General features: G+C 41.3%; 3 protein-coding genes and 1 long non-coding RNA gene across 4 annotated transcripts; all 4 read left to right on the top strand.

Annotated features, from left to right (window-relative positions):
* The first annotated feature begins 1,324 nt into the window (after window positions 1–1,324).
* On the top strand, window positions 1,325–2,802 carry LOC118410295. The gene is made up of 2 exons (XM_035811855.1): window positions 1,325–1,808; window positions 2,130–2,802. The coding sequence occupies exons 1-2, from the start codon at window positions 1,758–1,760 to the stop codon at window positions 2,421–2,423; spliced, it is 345 nt and encodes a 114-aa protein (XP_035667748.1). The 5' UTR covers window positions 1,325–1,757; the 3' UTR covers window positions 2,424–2,802.
* A 2,098-nt stretch (window positions 2,803–4,900) lies between these two features.
* Window positions 4,901–6,308, top strand: LOC118404188. The gene is made up of 2 exons (XR_004829760.1): window positions 4,901–5,222; window positions 5,535–6,308. It is a non-coding gene; the product is annotated as an uncharacterized LOC118404188 (long non-coding RNA).
* Window positions 6,309–8,122: 1,814 nt separating this feature from the next.
* On the top strand, window positions 8,123–9,059 carry LOC118410657. Its single transcript, XM_035812460.1, has 2 exons — window positions 8,123–8,400; window positions 8,722–9,059. Exons 1-2 carry the CDS (start codon window positions 8,350–8,352, stop codon window positions 9,013–9,015), a joined length of 345 nt encoding a protein of 114 aa, XP_035668353.1. The 5' UTR covers window positions 8,123–8,349; the 3' UTR covers window positions 9,016–9,059.
* A 4,150-nt stretch (window positions 9,060–13,209) lies between these two features.
* LOC118410656 lies at window positions 13,210–14,372 on the top strand. Its single transcript, XM_035812459.1, has 2 exons — window positions 13,210–13,285; window positions 13,601–14,372. The coding sequence occupies exons 1-2, from the start codon at window positions 13,235–13,237 to the stop codon at window positions 13,892–13,894; spliced, it is 345 nt and encodes a 114-aa protein (XP_035668352.1). The 5' UTR covers window positions 13,210–13,234; the 3' UTR covers window positions 13,895–14,372.
* The last annotated feature ends 2,157 nt before the right edge of the window (window positions 14,373–16,529 follow it).

Here is a 16,529-nt window from a genome sequence, read left to right on the forward strand (position 1 = left end):
TGTAGCCCAATCGGAGAGGCACTGTACAGGTTCTGAAATCAACCTCGTTTTGTTAAAAAAAAAAGCTTTCAACAAGTTGATAAAAAATAACGACGCATCGTATCTCTGATAAGATATGATACGTCTAATAAGATCGAACAGTTAATGTTCTCGAAACTTATTCAGATCTAAATACAGCTTTCAACTCGGTGGTTTCGCTGACATACCGGTCTTATCAGACAGGGGGCGCATAGAGATACTGAAAAAGATTGTTATAGCAAATCCCAGGTAGTTCCATGTTCTGTAATCGTCCCAACTGAAATTTTTTTAGTTTGCGCGAGCATAAATTTTCGCCAGTTTTCAGAAAGAGATTTATGCCAGTCATGCACCTGAAACATAACACAGTTACTTCCTGAAAGAGACTACTAGTATAGAAGTTTGCTACACCTTCTTCTGAAACAATAAACTAATCTTCAAGCAGATGTTGGGGGTGAAAGATCGTATTATTTTCTGAACTTCTGTCGGGCTTTTTTTATTGTCACTTACCCGTATAACCGTTAAGCAGATGAGGAGTTGTTAAATGAAAACAGGCTGTCCACAGGATGTTTACATAAATTTATATCCATTACAACATGAGCAAATACATACACTGCAAATATTGCCAAAAAAACTATCAGACTAGAAAGGCAGACATTTGCTTGAGAGCAAATACAGCATATTTCAGCCAAATCGCCCGTGTGCAAAAATCGAACATTTCTGCTTAAAATGACACACTTAAGCCCAAAACATGAATCGTAAGAATGCAAGAATGAACACTTCCAGTGCACCACATGTAGAAAGACCAGTCCAAAAACACTTCCGCTAAAAAATGGAATTTTGAATCACCAATCAAATCAACATGCCCTCACGCTCTTTCAAAGGTTGCAACGGAAACGCCCCTTCTCAAAGACAGCCGCTAGATATAGAAGGCCAAAACTTTCTCTCTGGGCAGAAGAGTGATCTACTAACCAAACAAGAATTCGGAGATCATATATCTCCATGAAATAGTCTGATTATGTAAATGACGTCTACATTTACATCATCTATGTTTGGTTATGTACACCTTTAGATACCTTACACCGGTCATAATGGTGGTTGTCCAATCCTTTACCGTTACATGGGTACCATCCGGATAGATTGCTATGCACTATATACAGTCGCTCTAGTCCCTTACACTATATACAGTCGCTCTAGTCCCTTACACTATATACAGTCGCTGTAGTTCCTTAATTCGCTCATTAACTGACGTCACCACCCAAAGATTTGAATACTAGTAGAAACAGTTCCCCTGTCGGATAACGTTAGCAGAAGTGATCATAGGAGTACCCGGATGGTACCCAGGCTAAACTTGAGCTGTTCCAGAACAATATCTTACCATACTTCCCTACTGACAACGACTTGTTCTATTACCAACAACAGCAGGAGAACGTAACGCGAATGCAATTTGTAATTTCGCCTCTCGACACAATCTATGCGTACTTATGATTTAAATGATAATTCTGAACTGCTTCGGAATGGTCAGATGTTCTTACTGTAATCTAAGTTTGATAGTTTTATTTTCCATCAAACGAATCAGTCTGCATGAGAAGATATACGTTACCCTGCCATCATCGTTGCTATGGTGCAGCATCACTGTTACTGGCATCACCCTTCAGATAACAGATCAGCGTGTGGTCATCTGGCTGTACCAGACTATCTCACTGCATCCGACAAACCTCTGGGCGATATATTGAAACATTATGGGTAACAAACGAGCCCGAGCCGACGAAGTTGTCATGGACACCTTTATGGTACGTAAATGTGTTATATAACATTTGAAAGTAGGTTAGTCGACATCACAGCAGTGTTAACTATCATTATTGAGACCACTTTGGATGATGTTTCCCTTTGTACAAATCAAGAGTAAGCTTTGAACTAGAAATAGAGCGTTATTGTTCCCTGAAAATGATTTTGAGGGCATGATGCCATGACTCCGGTTTAACTTGGTGGAAACTCAGTAGTCAGACATAGCGAGTATTCTAGGACCCGAGTGACAGTCTGTAAATAGTTGAAGAGTCTTACTTCTACTTTTTTGTTGCTCCACAAGCCTTGTATTCATCATTTTTGTACAGGAAGCTAACACATCCTCAGGGAAGAAGAGGCGCTTTCCAGTTCACAAGGGTCTGGCTAAGAGGCACATCTCTGCGTCCCTGGATCCTCGGCTCCACCCACCACACTACCCGGATCCTTTCCGCCCACTGCGGCCTGTCACTCAGTCCTACTATCATTTCCCGGCCGTGCCGACAGTCGTTGTTCCCTCCTTTCTGCCTGAAACAGGATTTGAGCCGATGGACTGGGAGCAGAGTGTTTATTCAGAGACTGTTATCCATGTGTCAGAGCCAGAAACTCCCATGGAGTGGGAATAAGCCGACAGCGTTACTGTTTGGAGAGTTGTCATCCCAAGGAAAAGAACTGGGTGAAACATGGCAGTCATCGCGACAAACGTCTCCGTGATGGAAGAGACGAACGATGTGGCAGCGCCAAGTAAAGACTCTTCGAAGTTCTTAACAGAACGTTGTGGTGGCGGAATATACGTACATGTAACCAGAACGAAGAGTGAAGTATTTGTCATGATTGAACCTCAGATGTCTAGGAACAATTTCCACGCAGAAACAAATACGTAGCGCTCTTCTTCCGAACCACATGGAACGCCACGTTTTGAACTAGTGTTACCTAGAGTTACATAAACTGCACACAGTTATATTTACGCAAAGTAACGCCTCGCCAGGCGTTGGTGCCGTTGACGTTACCATGGTTTTCCATCAAATAACTCGACTCGTTGAGACGATATCTGTTATCTGTTGAAGATGTTCATTGCTTAAATAAAGGCAAGTGAAAGACAAAGACATCAATTGTATTGTTATGATACGGCATAATTTACTCTTAAGCTACAAGAGCTATGTACCACTGAAAATCATGAGCACAGCATATCAAGACCCATAATTCCATTCCAGCACCTTAGAAAGCCGTTAGGGGGCATCATAAAACTTGACCTGTTCATAAAACTTGACCTGTTTTCCCGAACCGTACCCACATACCGAATATCATTAGGATCCGTTCATCACAGCTTATCGAGTTATGCTGTCTACAAACAAACAAACAAACAAACAAACAAACACACAGACACAATGTCGTCAGGCGGTGACCGACGACATTGGGAATTTTTGACAGCCACATTTCCTGCTTACAACCATATACTTACAAACTATCCTGTCCATGGTGCTGAAAGCTATTCATACACAAACTATCCTGTCCATGGCGCTGAAAGCTATTCATACACAAACTATCCTGTCCATGGTGCTGAAAACTATTCATTCACAAACTATCCTGTCCATGGTGCTGAAAACTATTCATTCACAAACTATCCTGTCCATGGTGCTTGAAACTATTCATTCACAAACTATCCTGTCCATGGTGCTGAAAACTGCTCATTCACAAACTATCCTGTCCATGGTGCTGAAAACTGTTCATTCACAAACTATCCTGTCCATGGTGCTGAAAACTGTTCATTCACAAACTATCCTGTCCATGGTGCTGAAAACTGTTCATTCACAAACTATCCTGTCCATGGTGCTGAAAGCTATTCATACACAAACTATCCTGTCCATGGTGCTGAAAGCTATTCATTCACAAACTCTCCTGTCCATGGTGCTGAAAACTGTTCATTCACAAACTGTCCTGTCCATGGTGCTGAAAGTTTTCAGAAAGAGACAAGAGATTTATGCCAGTCATGCATCTGAAACGTAACACAGTTACCTCCTGAAAGAGACTACTAGTATAGACGTTTGCTACACCTTCTTCTGAAACAATAAACTAATCTTCAAGCAGATGTTGGGGGTGAAAGATCGTAATATTTTCTGAACTACTGTCGGGCTTTTTTTATTGTCACTTATCCGTATAACCGTTAAGCAGATGAGGAGTTGTTAAATGAAAACAGGCTGTCCACAGGATGTTCACATAAATTTATATCCATTACAACATGAGCAAATACATACACTGCAAATATTGCCAAAAAAACTATCAGACTAGAAAGGCAGACATTTGCTTGAGAGCAAATACAGCATATTTCAGCCAAATCGCCCGTGTGCAAAAATCGAACATTTCTGCTTAAAATGACACACTTAAGCCCAAAACATGAATCTTAAAAAATGTCAACATACAAGAATGAACACTTCCAGTGCACCACATGTAGAAAGACCAGTCCAAAAACACTTCCGCTAAAAATGAAATTTTGAATCACCAATCAAATCAACGTGCCCTCATGCTCTTTCAAAGTTTGCAACGGAAACGCCCCTTCTCAAAGACAGCCACTAGATATAGAAGGCCAAAACTTTCTCTCTGGGCAGAAGAGTGATCTACTAACCAAACAAGAGTTCGGAGATCATATACCTCCATGAAATAGTCTGATTATGTAAATGACGTCTACATTTACATCATCTATGTTTGGTTATGTACACCTTTAGATACCTTACACCGGTCATAATGGTGGTTGTCCGACCATTTACCGTTACATGTATACATGGGTACCATCCGGATAGATTGCTATGCACTATATACAGTCGCTCCAGTTCCTTACACTATATACAGTCGCTTTAGTTCCTTAATTCGCTCATTAACTGACGTCACCACCAAAAGATTTGAATGCTAGTAAACAGTTTCCCTGACGAATAACGTTAGCAGAAGCGATCATAGGAGTACCCGGATGGTACTCAGGCTAAACTTGAGCTGTTCCAGAACAATATCTTACCATACTTCCCTACTGACAACGACTTGTTCTATTACCAACAACAGCAGGAGAACGTAACGCGAATGCAATTTGTAATTTCGCCCTCTGAACACAAACTATGCGTACCTATGATTCAAATTATGATTCTGAACTGCTTCGGAATGGTCAGATGTTCCTACTGTATTTAAGTTTGATAGTTTTATTTTCCATCAAACGAATCAGTCTGCATGAGAAGATATACATTACCCTGCCATCATTGTTGCTATGGTGCAGCATCACTGTTACTGGCATCACCCTTCAGATAACAGATCAGCGTGTGGTCATCTGGCCGCTGTACCAGACTATCTCACTGCATCCGACAAACCTCTGGGCGATATATTGAAACATTATGGGTAACAAACGAGCCCGAGCCGACGAAGTTGTCATGGACACCTTTATGGTACGTAAATGTGTTATATAACATTTGAAAGTAGGTTAGTCGACATCACAGCAGTGTTTACTATCATTATTGAGACCACTTTGGAAGATGTTTTCCTTTGTACAATAGCTTTGAACTAGAAATAGAACGTTATTGTTCCCTGAAAAAGCTTTGGATGGTATAATTCCATGACTCCGGTTTAACTTGGTGGAAACTCAGTAGTCAGACATAGCGAGTATTGTAGGACCCGAGTGACAGTCTGTAAATAGTTGAAGAGTCTTACTTCTACTTTTGTGTTACTCCACAAGCCTTGTTATCATCATTTTTGTACAGGAAGCTAACACATCCTCAGGGAAGAAGAGGCGCTTTCCAGTTCACAAGGGTCTGGCTAAGAGGCACATCTCTGCGTCCCTGGATCCGCGGCTCCACCCACCACACTACCCGGATCCTTTCCGCCGACTGCGGCCTGTCACCCAGTTCTATTATCATTTCCCGGCCGTGCCGACAGTCGTTGTTCCCTCCTTTCTGCCTGAAACAGGATTTGAGCCGATGGACTGGGAGCAGAGTGTTTATTCATAGACTGTTATCCATGTGTCAGAGCCAGAAACTCCCATGGAGTGGGAATAAGCCGACAGCGTTACTGTTTGGAGAGTTGTCATCCCAAGGAAAAGAACTGGGTGAAACATGAGAGTCATCGCGACAAACGTCTCTGTGATGGAAGAGACGAAAGATGTGGCAGCGCCAAGTAAAGACTCTTCGAAGTTCTTAACAGAACGTTGTGGTGGCGGAATATACGTACATGTAACCAGAACAAAGAGTGAAGTATTTGTCATGGTTGACCCTCAAATGTCTAGGAACAATTTCCACGCAGAAACAAATACGTAGCGCTCTTCTTCCGAACCACATGGAACGTCACGTTTTGAACTAGTGTTACCTAGAGTTACATAAACTGCACACAGTTATATTTACGCAAAGTAACGCCCCGCCAGGCGTTGGTGCTGTTGACGTTACCATGCTTTTCCATCAAATAAGTCGACTCGTTGAGACGATATATGTTATCTGTTGAAGATGTTCATTGCTTAAATAAAGGCAAGTGAAAGACAAAGACATCAATTGTATTGTTATGATACGGTATAATTTACTCTTAAGCTACAAGAGCTACGTACCACTAAAAATCACGACCACAGCATATCAAGACCCATAATTCCATTCCAGCACCTTAGAAAGCCGCTAGGGGGCATCATAAAACTTGACCTGTTTTGCCTAACCGTACCCACATACCGAATATCATTAGGATCCGTTCATAACAGCTTATCGAGTTATGCTGTCTACAAACAAACAAACAAACAAACAAACACACACACAGACACAATGTCGTCAGGCGGGGACCGACGACATTGGGTATTATGACAGCCACATTTCCTGCTTACAACCATATACTTACAAACTATCCTGTCCGTTGTGCTGAAAGCTATTCATTCACAAACAATCCTGTCCATGGTGCTGAAAACTATTCATTCACAAACTCTCCTGTCCATGCTGCTGAAAACTATTTATTCATGCACAAACTATCCTGTCCAAGGTTCTGAAAGCTATTCATTCACAAACTATCCTGTCCGTAGTGCTGAATAACTATCAATCCATTGTTATGAAATTCCATTCATCCAAGCCTATCTCGACAACCAAACAGACTTCTTCGTCCATGGCAACGCACACTACAAACAAACGCACCAACACATTGTTAAATAAATGCTGTGTTTTGTGTGACTGTTTGTCTTACTTTACGTCCTCAGCTTTTCATAGAATTGCGCAAATCCGAAATAAGCCTGGCAAGTAATCTAAAACGTGAAACACATCTCAAGATTTCGTCATTCGTACAGCTGCGCTGCCTAGCGGAACTTGAACACACCGTCTATCAGATGTGCTATTTTATGCCTCCATGCTGGAATACGCAGATATCATAAGGAAGCAATACACTGCGTTGAAGGCTAAGGGTAAGCCTAGGGGTGGTTGATACTAGTACTGCGGTCCTCCGAATCAAAATTGCTACCAAGCACATGTATATGTTAGTGCTGCGGCAGTGGTGCGGCAGTGGTATGGCTGAAATGTAAAAACGTATACTATTGTCATAGAATGCCAACTTAAATTCCAAGGTCAAAGAAGAAGATGTGAAAGAACAAAAATGAAGACGCAATTGTTCGGTATACCATTTATATGTTCAGTCTAATAATGAAGGTATCTTTTTTTAAGAGTTTCCAGAGGACGTCATCCATATAATCAAATCAACATGTCTCATCCTCTTTCAAAGTTTGCAACGGAAACGTCCCTTCTCAAAGACAGCTGCTAGAAGGCCAAAACTTTTTCTCTGGGCAGAAGAGCGATCTACTAACCAAACAAGAGTTCGGAAATCTCATATCTCCATGAAATAGTCTGATTATGTAAATGACGTCCACATTTACATCATCTATGTTTGGCTATGTACAACTTACACCGGTCACAATGGTGGTTGTCCAATCTTTTACCGTTACATGGGTACCATCCGGATAGATTGCTATGCACTATATACAGTCGCTCTAGTCCCTTACACTATATACAGTCGCTCTAGTCCCTTACACTATATACAGTCGCTGTAGTTCCTTAATTCGCTCATTAACTGACGTCACCACCAAAAGATTTGAATACTAGTAAACAGTTCCCCTGACGAATAACGTTAGCAGAAGCGATCATAGGAGTACCCGCATGGTACCCAGGCTAAACGTGAGCTGTTCCAGAACAATATCTTACCATACTTCCCTACTGACAACGACTTGTTCTATTACCAACAACAGCAGGAGAACGTAACGCGAATGCAATACGTAATTTCGCCTCTCGACACAATCTATGCGTACTTATGATTTAAATGATAATTATGAACTGCTTCGGAATGGTCAGATGTTCTTACTGTAATCTAAGTTTGATAGTTTTATTTTCCATCAAACGAATCAGTCTGCATGAGAAGATATACGTTACCCTGCCATCATCGTTGCTATGGTGCAGCATCACTGTTACTGGCATCACCCTTCAGATAACAGATCAGCGTGTGGTCATCTGGCTGTACCAGACTATCTCACTGCATCCGCCAAACCTCTGGGCGATATATTGAAACATTATGGGTAACAAACGAGCCCGAGCCGACGAAGTTGTCATGGACACCTTTATGGTACGTAAATGCGTTATATAACATTTGAAAGTCGGTTAGTCGACATCACAGCAGTGTTAACTATCATTATTGAGACCACTTTGGAAGATGTTTCCCTTTGTACAAATCAAGAGTAAGCTTTGAACTAGATATAGAGCGTTATTGTTCCCTGAAAATGATTTTGAGGGCATGATTCCATGACTCCGGTTTAACTTGGTGGAAACTCAGTAGTCAGACATAGCGAGTATTGTAGGACCCGAGTGACAGTCTGTAAATAGTTGAAGAGTCTTACTTCTACTTTTTTGTTGCTCCACAAGCCTTGTTATCATCATTTTTGTACAGGAAGGTTACACATCCTCAGGGAAGAAGAGGCGCTTTCCAGTTCACAAGGGTCTGGCTAAGAGGCACATCTCTGCGTCCCTGGATCCTCGGCTCCACCCACCACACTACCCGGATCCTTTCCGCCCACTGCAGCCTGTCACCCAGTTCTACTATCATTTCCCGGCCGTGCCGACAGTCGTTGTTCCCTCCTTTCTGCCTGAAACAGGATTTGAGCCGATGGACTGGGAGCAGAGTGTTTATTCAGAGACTGTTATCCATGTGTCCGAGCCAGAAACTCCCATGGAGTGGGAATAAGCCGACAGCGTTACTGTTTGGAGAGTTGTCATCCCAAGGAAAAGAACTGGCCTGGGTGAAACATGGCAGTCATCGCGAAAAACGTCTTCGTGATGGAAGAGACGAACGATGTGGCAGCGCCAAGTAAAGACTCTTCGAAGTTCTTAACAGAACGTCGTGGTGGCGGAATATACGTACATGTAACCAGAACGAAGAGTGAAGTATTTGTCATGATTGAACCTCAAATGTCTAGGAACAATTTCCACGCAGAAACAAATGCGTAGCGCTCTTCTTCCGAACCACATGGAACGCCACGTTTTGAACTAGTGTTACCTAGAGTTACATAAACTGCACACAGTTATATTTACGCAAAGTAACGCCTCGCCAGGCGTTGGTGCTGTTGACGTTACCATGGTTTTCCATCAAATAACTCGACTCGTTGAGACGATATCTGTTATCTGTTGAAGATGTTCATTGCTTAAATAAAGGCAAGTGAAAGACAAAGACATCAATTGTATTGTTATGATACGGCATAATTTACTCTTAAGCTACAAGAGCTATCTACCACGGAAAATCACGACCACAGAATATCAAGACCCATAATTCCATTCCAGCACCTTAGAAAGCCGCTAGGGGGCATCATAAAACTTGACCTGTATTCCCGAACCGTACCCACATACCGAATATCATTAGGATCCGTTCATCACAGCTTATCCAGTTATGTTGTCTACAAACAAACAAACAAACAAACAAACACACACACACACACACAGACACAATGTCGTCAGGCGGAGCCCGACGACAGTGGGTGTTTTGACAGCCACATTTCCTGCTTACAACCATATACTTACAAACTATCCTGTCCGTTGTGCTGAAAGCTATTCATTCACAAACTATCCTGTCCATGGTGCTGAAAGTTTTCAGAAAGAGACAAGAGATTTATGCCAGTCATGCATCTGAAACATAACACAGTTACCTCCTGAAAGAGACTACTAGTATAGAAGTTTGCTACACCTTCTTCTGAAACAATAAACTAATCTTCAAGCAGATGTTGAGGGTGAAAGATCGTAATATTTTCTGAACGCCTGTCGGGCTTTTTTTATTGTCACTTACCCGTATAACCGTTAAGCAGATGAGGAGTTGTTTGGTTTGGTTTGGTTTGGTTTATTTAGATCTCCATTAGTGAAATACACTAGTCTTCCTGGAGTCCACATTAAAAACAATACAGAAATAATTGCAACAGAAATGTACAAATTATACAAATTATAACTTTGAAACAACAGAAAGCAAACATATGGTAAACTGAAAAACAGTGATTTGCATACGTGAAGTAAAATAAAATAAATCAACTTAGTTCTTATATATACAACAAATTGTCCAATTGAATTAACAGAAACTTGGTAATATCAACTCAAAAACGGAGTGGGAGAGGTCGGAGGTCGAGCAAAATCATAGTAAATCAAATACAATTTGAACTGAAGTATTGAAACAAACAGTATTTGAGAGCATATAAATCATATAGCAAAAATAATAATAATAATAGTCATTGATACATCATGAATAAAACAAAACAGAATTGGAACCGAGAGATGGGTTTCATTTTTACCACCATGAAGTGAGTGGCTGGTTTTTGTCTTTATGTGCCTTTGCCCACTCTCTTAACTTACTCTTAAATACTTCCTGGTTTTTTGTTGTAATACTTGTAGGGAGTGTGTTGTAGGTCTTTATTCATCTGTATTGAAATGTTCTGGTCAATGAATTTGTACGGGGTTTAGGTTGTACGTAGCCTCCTCTTAGTGATAGCCTTGTGTTGTGGTGATGTGCGGTGTTTATATTTCTTAAGTTGTCATACATACATTTTGGTTCTTTAGTCGTTACTATCTTATGGAAGGCACAGATTGTTGTTGTAAACATTCTTTCCTTAACTGACGGCCAACATAGTCGATCATGTATCACTTCTGAGCTTGTTGTGTGTGATGTATTTGCGGCTAACCTTGCAGCTCTGTTTTGGATTATTTGTAGTCTGTCTAGCTGTGTTTGTGCTGTTGAGGAAAGTATCCCAGAACAGTAGTCAAGATGCGTAAGTACAAGTGATTGGATTACTGTTTTAGTGTGTCTTCAGGAAAGTAATCTTTATACTTCCTGATTGTTGCTGTGACTCCTGTCATCTTTCTTGTGATCTTGTTAGCATGCAAATTCCAGGATAGGTGTTGGTCTACTGTGTAACCCAGGAGTTCAGCTTGGCTAACTTGCATTATTTTCTTCCCCCCTACAGTGAGATCCAGTGTTGGATTATGCTTTAGTTTATGGTGACTGCCCAGGAGTATGGACTTTGTCTTTCCGACATTAAGAATAAGCTTATTTATTTGTATCCATTCCCAGATGCGCGTGAGATCTGACTGTAAGATACTTTCTACTGCTCTAGCACTGGGTGCGGAAGCAAAGGGAGTAGTGTCATCGGCATACATGACTAGTTCGGCTTTCTTTGTTATGGTGGCCAAGTCATTAGTATAGAGACAAAACAACAACGGACCCAGGCAGCTCCCTTGTGGAACTCCGGACTTGGTCTCCTTGTAAGTTGAAAAGGCTCCGTTAATGTAGACGGCCTGACTCCTGTTTGTTAAATAGCTTTCCATCCATTCTACAGCAGAATCTGCAAATCCATAGCTTTTTAACTTGGCCAACAATATTTCATGGTTAACAGTGTCAAAAGCGGCACTAAAATCAAGCAAGACTGCACCGACCAGATTTCCCTTGTCTATTTCCCCTAGCCAGTGATCAGTCATTTGTACTAAAGCGCTGGCTGTGGAGTGGTGTTGCTTGTATGCATGTTGTTTCTGTGATATTATGTCGTTAGAGATGAGATAGCTTTGAATTTGTTTTTGGCATACTTTTTCCATAACTTTACTGATCACTGGCAGCAAGCTGATGGGTCGGCAAGTTGTTAAGTGAAAACAGGCTGTCCACAGGGTGTTCACGTGAATTTATATCCATTACAACATGAGCAAATACATACACTGAAAATATTGCCAAAAAACTATCAGACTAGAAAGGCAGACATTTGCTTGAGAGCAAATACAGCATATTTCAGCCAAATCGCCCGTGTGCAAAAATGGAACATTTCTGCTTAAAATGACACACCTAAGCCCAAAACATGAATCTTAAAAAATCTCAACATGCAAGAATGAACACTTCCAGTGCACCACATGTAGTAAGACAGGTCCAAAAACACTTCCGCTAAAAAATGGAATTTTGAATCACCAATCAAATCAACATGCCCTCATCCTTTTTCAAAGTTTGCAACGGTAACGCCCCTTCTCAAAGACAGCCACTAGAAGGCCAAAACATTCTCTCTGGGCAGAAGAGCGATCTATTAACCAAACAAGAGTTCGGAGATCTCATATCTCCATGAAATAGTCTGATTATCTAAATGATGTCTATATTTACATCATCTATGTGTAGTTATGTACACCTTTAGATACCTTACACCGGTCATAATGGTGGTTGTCCAATCATTTACCGTTACATGTATACATGGGTACCATCCGGATAGATTGCTATACACTATATACAGTCGCTCTAGCTCCTTACACTATATACAGTCGCTTTAGTTCCTTAATTCGCTCATTAACTGACGTCACCACCAAAAGATTTGAATACTAGTAAACAGTTCCCCTGGCGGATAACGTTAGCAGAAGCGATCATAGGAGTACCCGGATGGTACCCAGGCTAAACTTAAGCTGTTCCAGAACAATATCTTACCATACTTCCCTACTGACAACGACTTGTTCTATTACCAACAACAGCAGGAGAACGTAACGCGAATGCAATATGTAATTTCGCCTCTCGACACAATCTATGCGTACTTATGATTTAAATGATAATACTGAACTGCTTCGGAATGTTCAGATGTTCTTACTGTAATCTAAGTTTGATAGTTTTATTTTCCATCAAACGAATCAGTCTGCATGAGAAGATATACGTTACCCTGCCATCATCGTTGCTATGGTGCAGCATCACTGTTACTGGCATCACCCTTCAGATAACAGATCAGCGTGTGGTCATCTGGCTGTACCAGACTATCTCACTGCATCCGACAAACCTCTGGGCCTGTGCCTCTGGGCGATATATTGAAACGCTATTGTGCTGATTCTTTCGCAGCAGATAGCTTTTTGGACAAGAAAGAGGTCGTGTAGATTCGGCCCCTAGTGGGTGCCTCTGGGCGATATATTGAAACATTATGGGTAACAAACGAGCCCGAGCCGACGAAGTTGTCATGGACACCTTTATGGTACGTAAATGTGTTATATAACATTTGAAAGTCGGTTAGTCGACATCACAGCAGTGTTAACTATCATTATTGAGACCACTTTGGAAGATGTTTCCCTTTGTACAAATCAAGAGTAAGCTTTGAACTAGAAATAGAGCGTTATTGTTCCCTGATTTTGGGGGCATGATTCCATGACTCCGGTTTAACTTGGTGGAAACTCAGTAGTCAGACATAGCGAGTATTGTAGGACCCGAGTGACAGTCTGTAAATAGTTGAAGAGTCTTACTTCTACTTTTTTGTTGCTCCACAAGCCTTGTTATCATCAATTTTGTACAGGAAGGTAACACATCCTCAGGGAAGAAGAGGCGCTTTCCAGTTCACAAGGGTCTGGCTAAGAGGCACATCTCTGCGTCCCTGGATCCGCGGCTCCACCCACCACACTACCCGGATCCTTTCCGCCCACTGCGGCCTGTCACTCAGTCCTACTATCATTTCCCGGCCGTGCCGACAGTCGTTGTTCCCTCCTTTCTGCCTGAAACAGGATTTGAGCCGATGGACTGGGAGCAGAGCGTTTATTCAGAGACTGTTATCCATGTGTCCGAGCCAGAAACTCCCATGGAGTGGGAATAAGCCGACAGCGTTACTGTTTGGAGAGTTGTCATCCCAAGGAAAAGAACTGGGTGAAACATGACAGTCATCGCGATAAACGTCTTCGTGATGGAAGAGACGAACGATGTGGCAGCGCCAAGTAAAGACTCTTCGAAGTTCCTAACAGACCGTTGTGGTGGCGGAATATACGTACATGTAACCAGAACGAAGAGTGAAGTATTTGTCATGGTTGACCCTCAAATGTCTAGGAACAATTTCCACGCAGAAACAAATGCGTAGCGCTCTTCTTCCGAACCACATGGAACGCCACGTTTTGAACTAGTGTTACCTAGAGTTACATAAACTGCACACAGTTATATTTACACAAAGTAACGCCCCGCCAGGCGTTGGTGCTGTTGACGTTACCATGGTTTTCCATCAAATAACTCGACTCGTTGAGACGATATATGTTATCTGTTGGAGATGTTCATTGCTTAAATAAAGACAAGTGAAAGACAAAGACATCAATTGTATTGTTATGATACGGCATAATTTACTCTTAAGCTACAAGAGCTATCTACCACTAAAAATCACGAGCACAGCATATCAAGACCCATAATTCCATTCCAGCACCTTAGAAAGCCGCTAGGGGGCATCATAAAACTTGACCTGTTTTCCCGAACCGTACCCACATACCGAATATCATTAGGATCCGTTCATCACAGCTTATCGAGTCTACAAACAAACAAACAAACACACACACACACACACAGACACAATGTCGTCAGGCGGTGACCGACGACATTGGGTATTATGACAGCCACATTTCCTGCTTACAACCATATACTTACAAACTATCCTGTCCGTTGTGCTGAAAGCTATTCATTCACAAACTATCCTGTCCATGGTGCTGAAAGCTATTCATTCACAAACTATCCTGTCCATGGTGCTGAAAACTATTCATTCACAAACTATCCTGTCCATGGTGCCGAAAACTGTTCATTCACAAACTATCCTGTCCATGGTGCTGAAAAATGTTTTCACAAACTATCCTGTCCATGGTGCTGAAAGATATTCATTCACAAACTATCCTTTGGTACTAAAAGCCATCTATTCACAAACTATCCTGTCCGTATTGCTGAATAACTATCAATCTGTAAACTATCCTGTCCATTGTTATGAAATTCCATTCATCCAAAGCCTATCTTGAAAACAAGACTTATTCCTCCATGGCAACGCACACTACAAACAAACGCACCAACACATTGTTAAATAAATGCTGTGTTTTGTGCGACTGTGTCTTACTTACGTCCTCAGCTTTTCATAGAATTGGGCAAATCCGAAACAACCCTGGCAAGTCATCTTAAACGTGAAACACATCTCAAGATTTCGTCATTCGTGCAGCTGCGCTGCATAGCGGAACTTCAATACACTGTCTGTCACTATGTGCTATTTTGTGCATCAATGCTGGAATACGCAGATATGGAAGCAATAACACTGCGTTGAAGGCTAAGGGTAAGCCTAGTGGTGGTTGATACTAGTACTGCGGTCCTCGGAATCAAAATTGCTACCAAGCACATGTATATGTTTTAACAATGTGGTTAAACAGAATTACCGCATTGGTTACAAGGATCACAATACGGAAATGTGTGGCCACAAAATTCAACCAACAATGAGTTTCCATGCAATTGAATCTTTATTGCCAATCTTACAAACAACCAAGGGTAAAAGTGTGCAATACATGATTTAGCAGAACAAAAACAGAATCCATTACTACACGTACAATCGCAAAGTGTCAGAAAACATTGTCAAGCAAAATCATTTAATCTATGCCATAACAAATATTTCTCTTAAACAATGGTGTACATTTTTACAAAAACTAGGTATGCTGGTCAATGTAGTTCAACCAAACCCTGTAACAATTCACCTTGTTGATGTGTGGGACTCATCACAGCATATTGATGGCAAATCCATGTCCTTAAGTTTAAAAACATGTTATGTTAGATGGTGCCCAGGTCACAATGTAAAGCTAACAGACATACACAGGGGACACCCCTATGTTGTGACACCCCTATGTTAGGGCTAGGGCCAGGTTAGGGGTAACGTAACATTGGGGTGTCAGAACATAAAGGGTGTAATGCATGTAGCTGTTTCAAGAGTGAAAATGATCATATGTATACCAGTACGTGTTCTTTTAAACTTAAACCTATGAATCCTACATGTACGGGAACACATATATGTACATACATTGTACACCGTACAGTGCAGGTAACTACATTGCTAAACTCCATGCGTTAAAGACCTATAACAATAAAGCAAAACTTTGAAGAAAAAAATTGACATAAACATGATGAATTACTAGATCAAAGTATGTTAACGTTGATTTCTTGTGTTCCTCTCCATTACTTGTAACCATATCCATACTGAACAAAGATGAAATGTTCAGCCTCCAGACATCTGCTTGGTATCAGATGGTGACAGATGCCAACATCAGAAGAGAAATCAACCATGTGAACTACAAATATCAGTACTTGTGCCGTGATAAAGGGTACAAACTAGACCTGCATTCAATGCTAACAAGCATATTTAGAACAAATTCTAGTGCACCAGTGTATTGGGCACACTCTTGGATACAAAAAAGATATTCCCAATATCCAGTTACCGATATTTCCATTAT

Source organism: Branchiostoma floridae, chromosome 2 (genome assembly GCF_000003815.2).
Source record: "Branchiostoma floridae strain S238N-H82 chromosome 2, Bfl_VNyyK, whole genome shotgun sequence".
NCBI lineage: Eukaryota > Metazoa > Chordata > Leptocardii > Amphioxiformes > Branchiostomatidae > Branchiostoma > Branchiostoma floridae.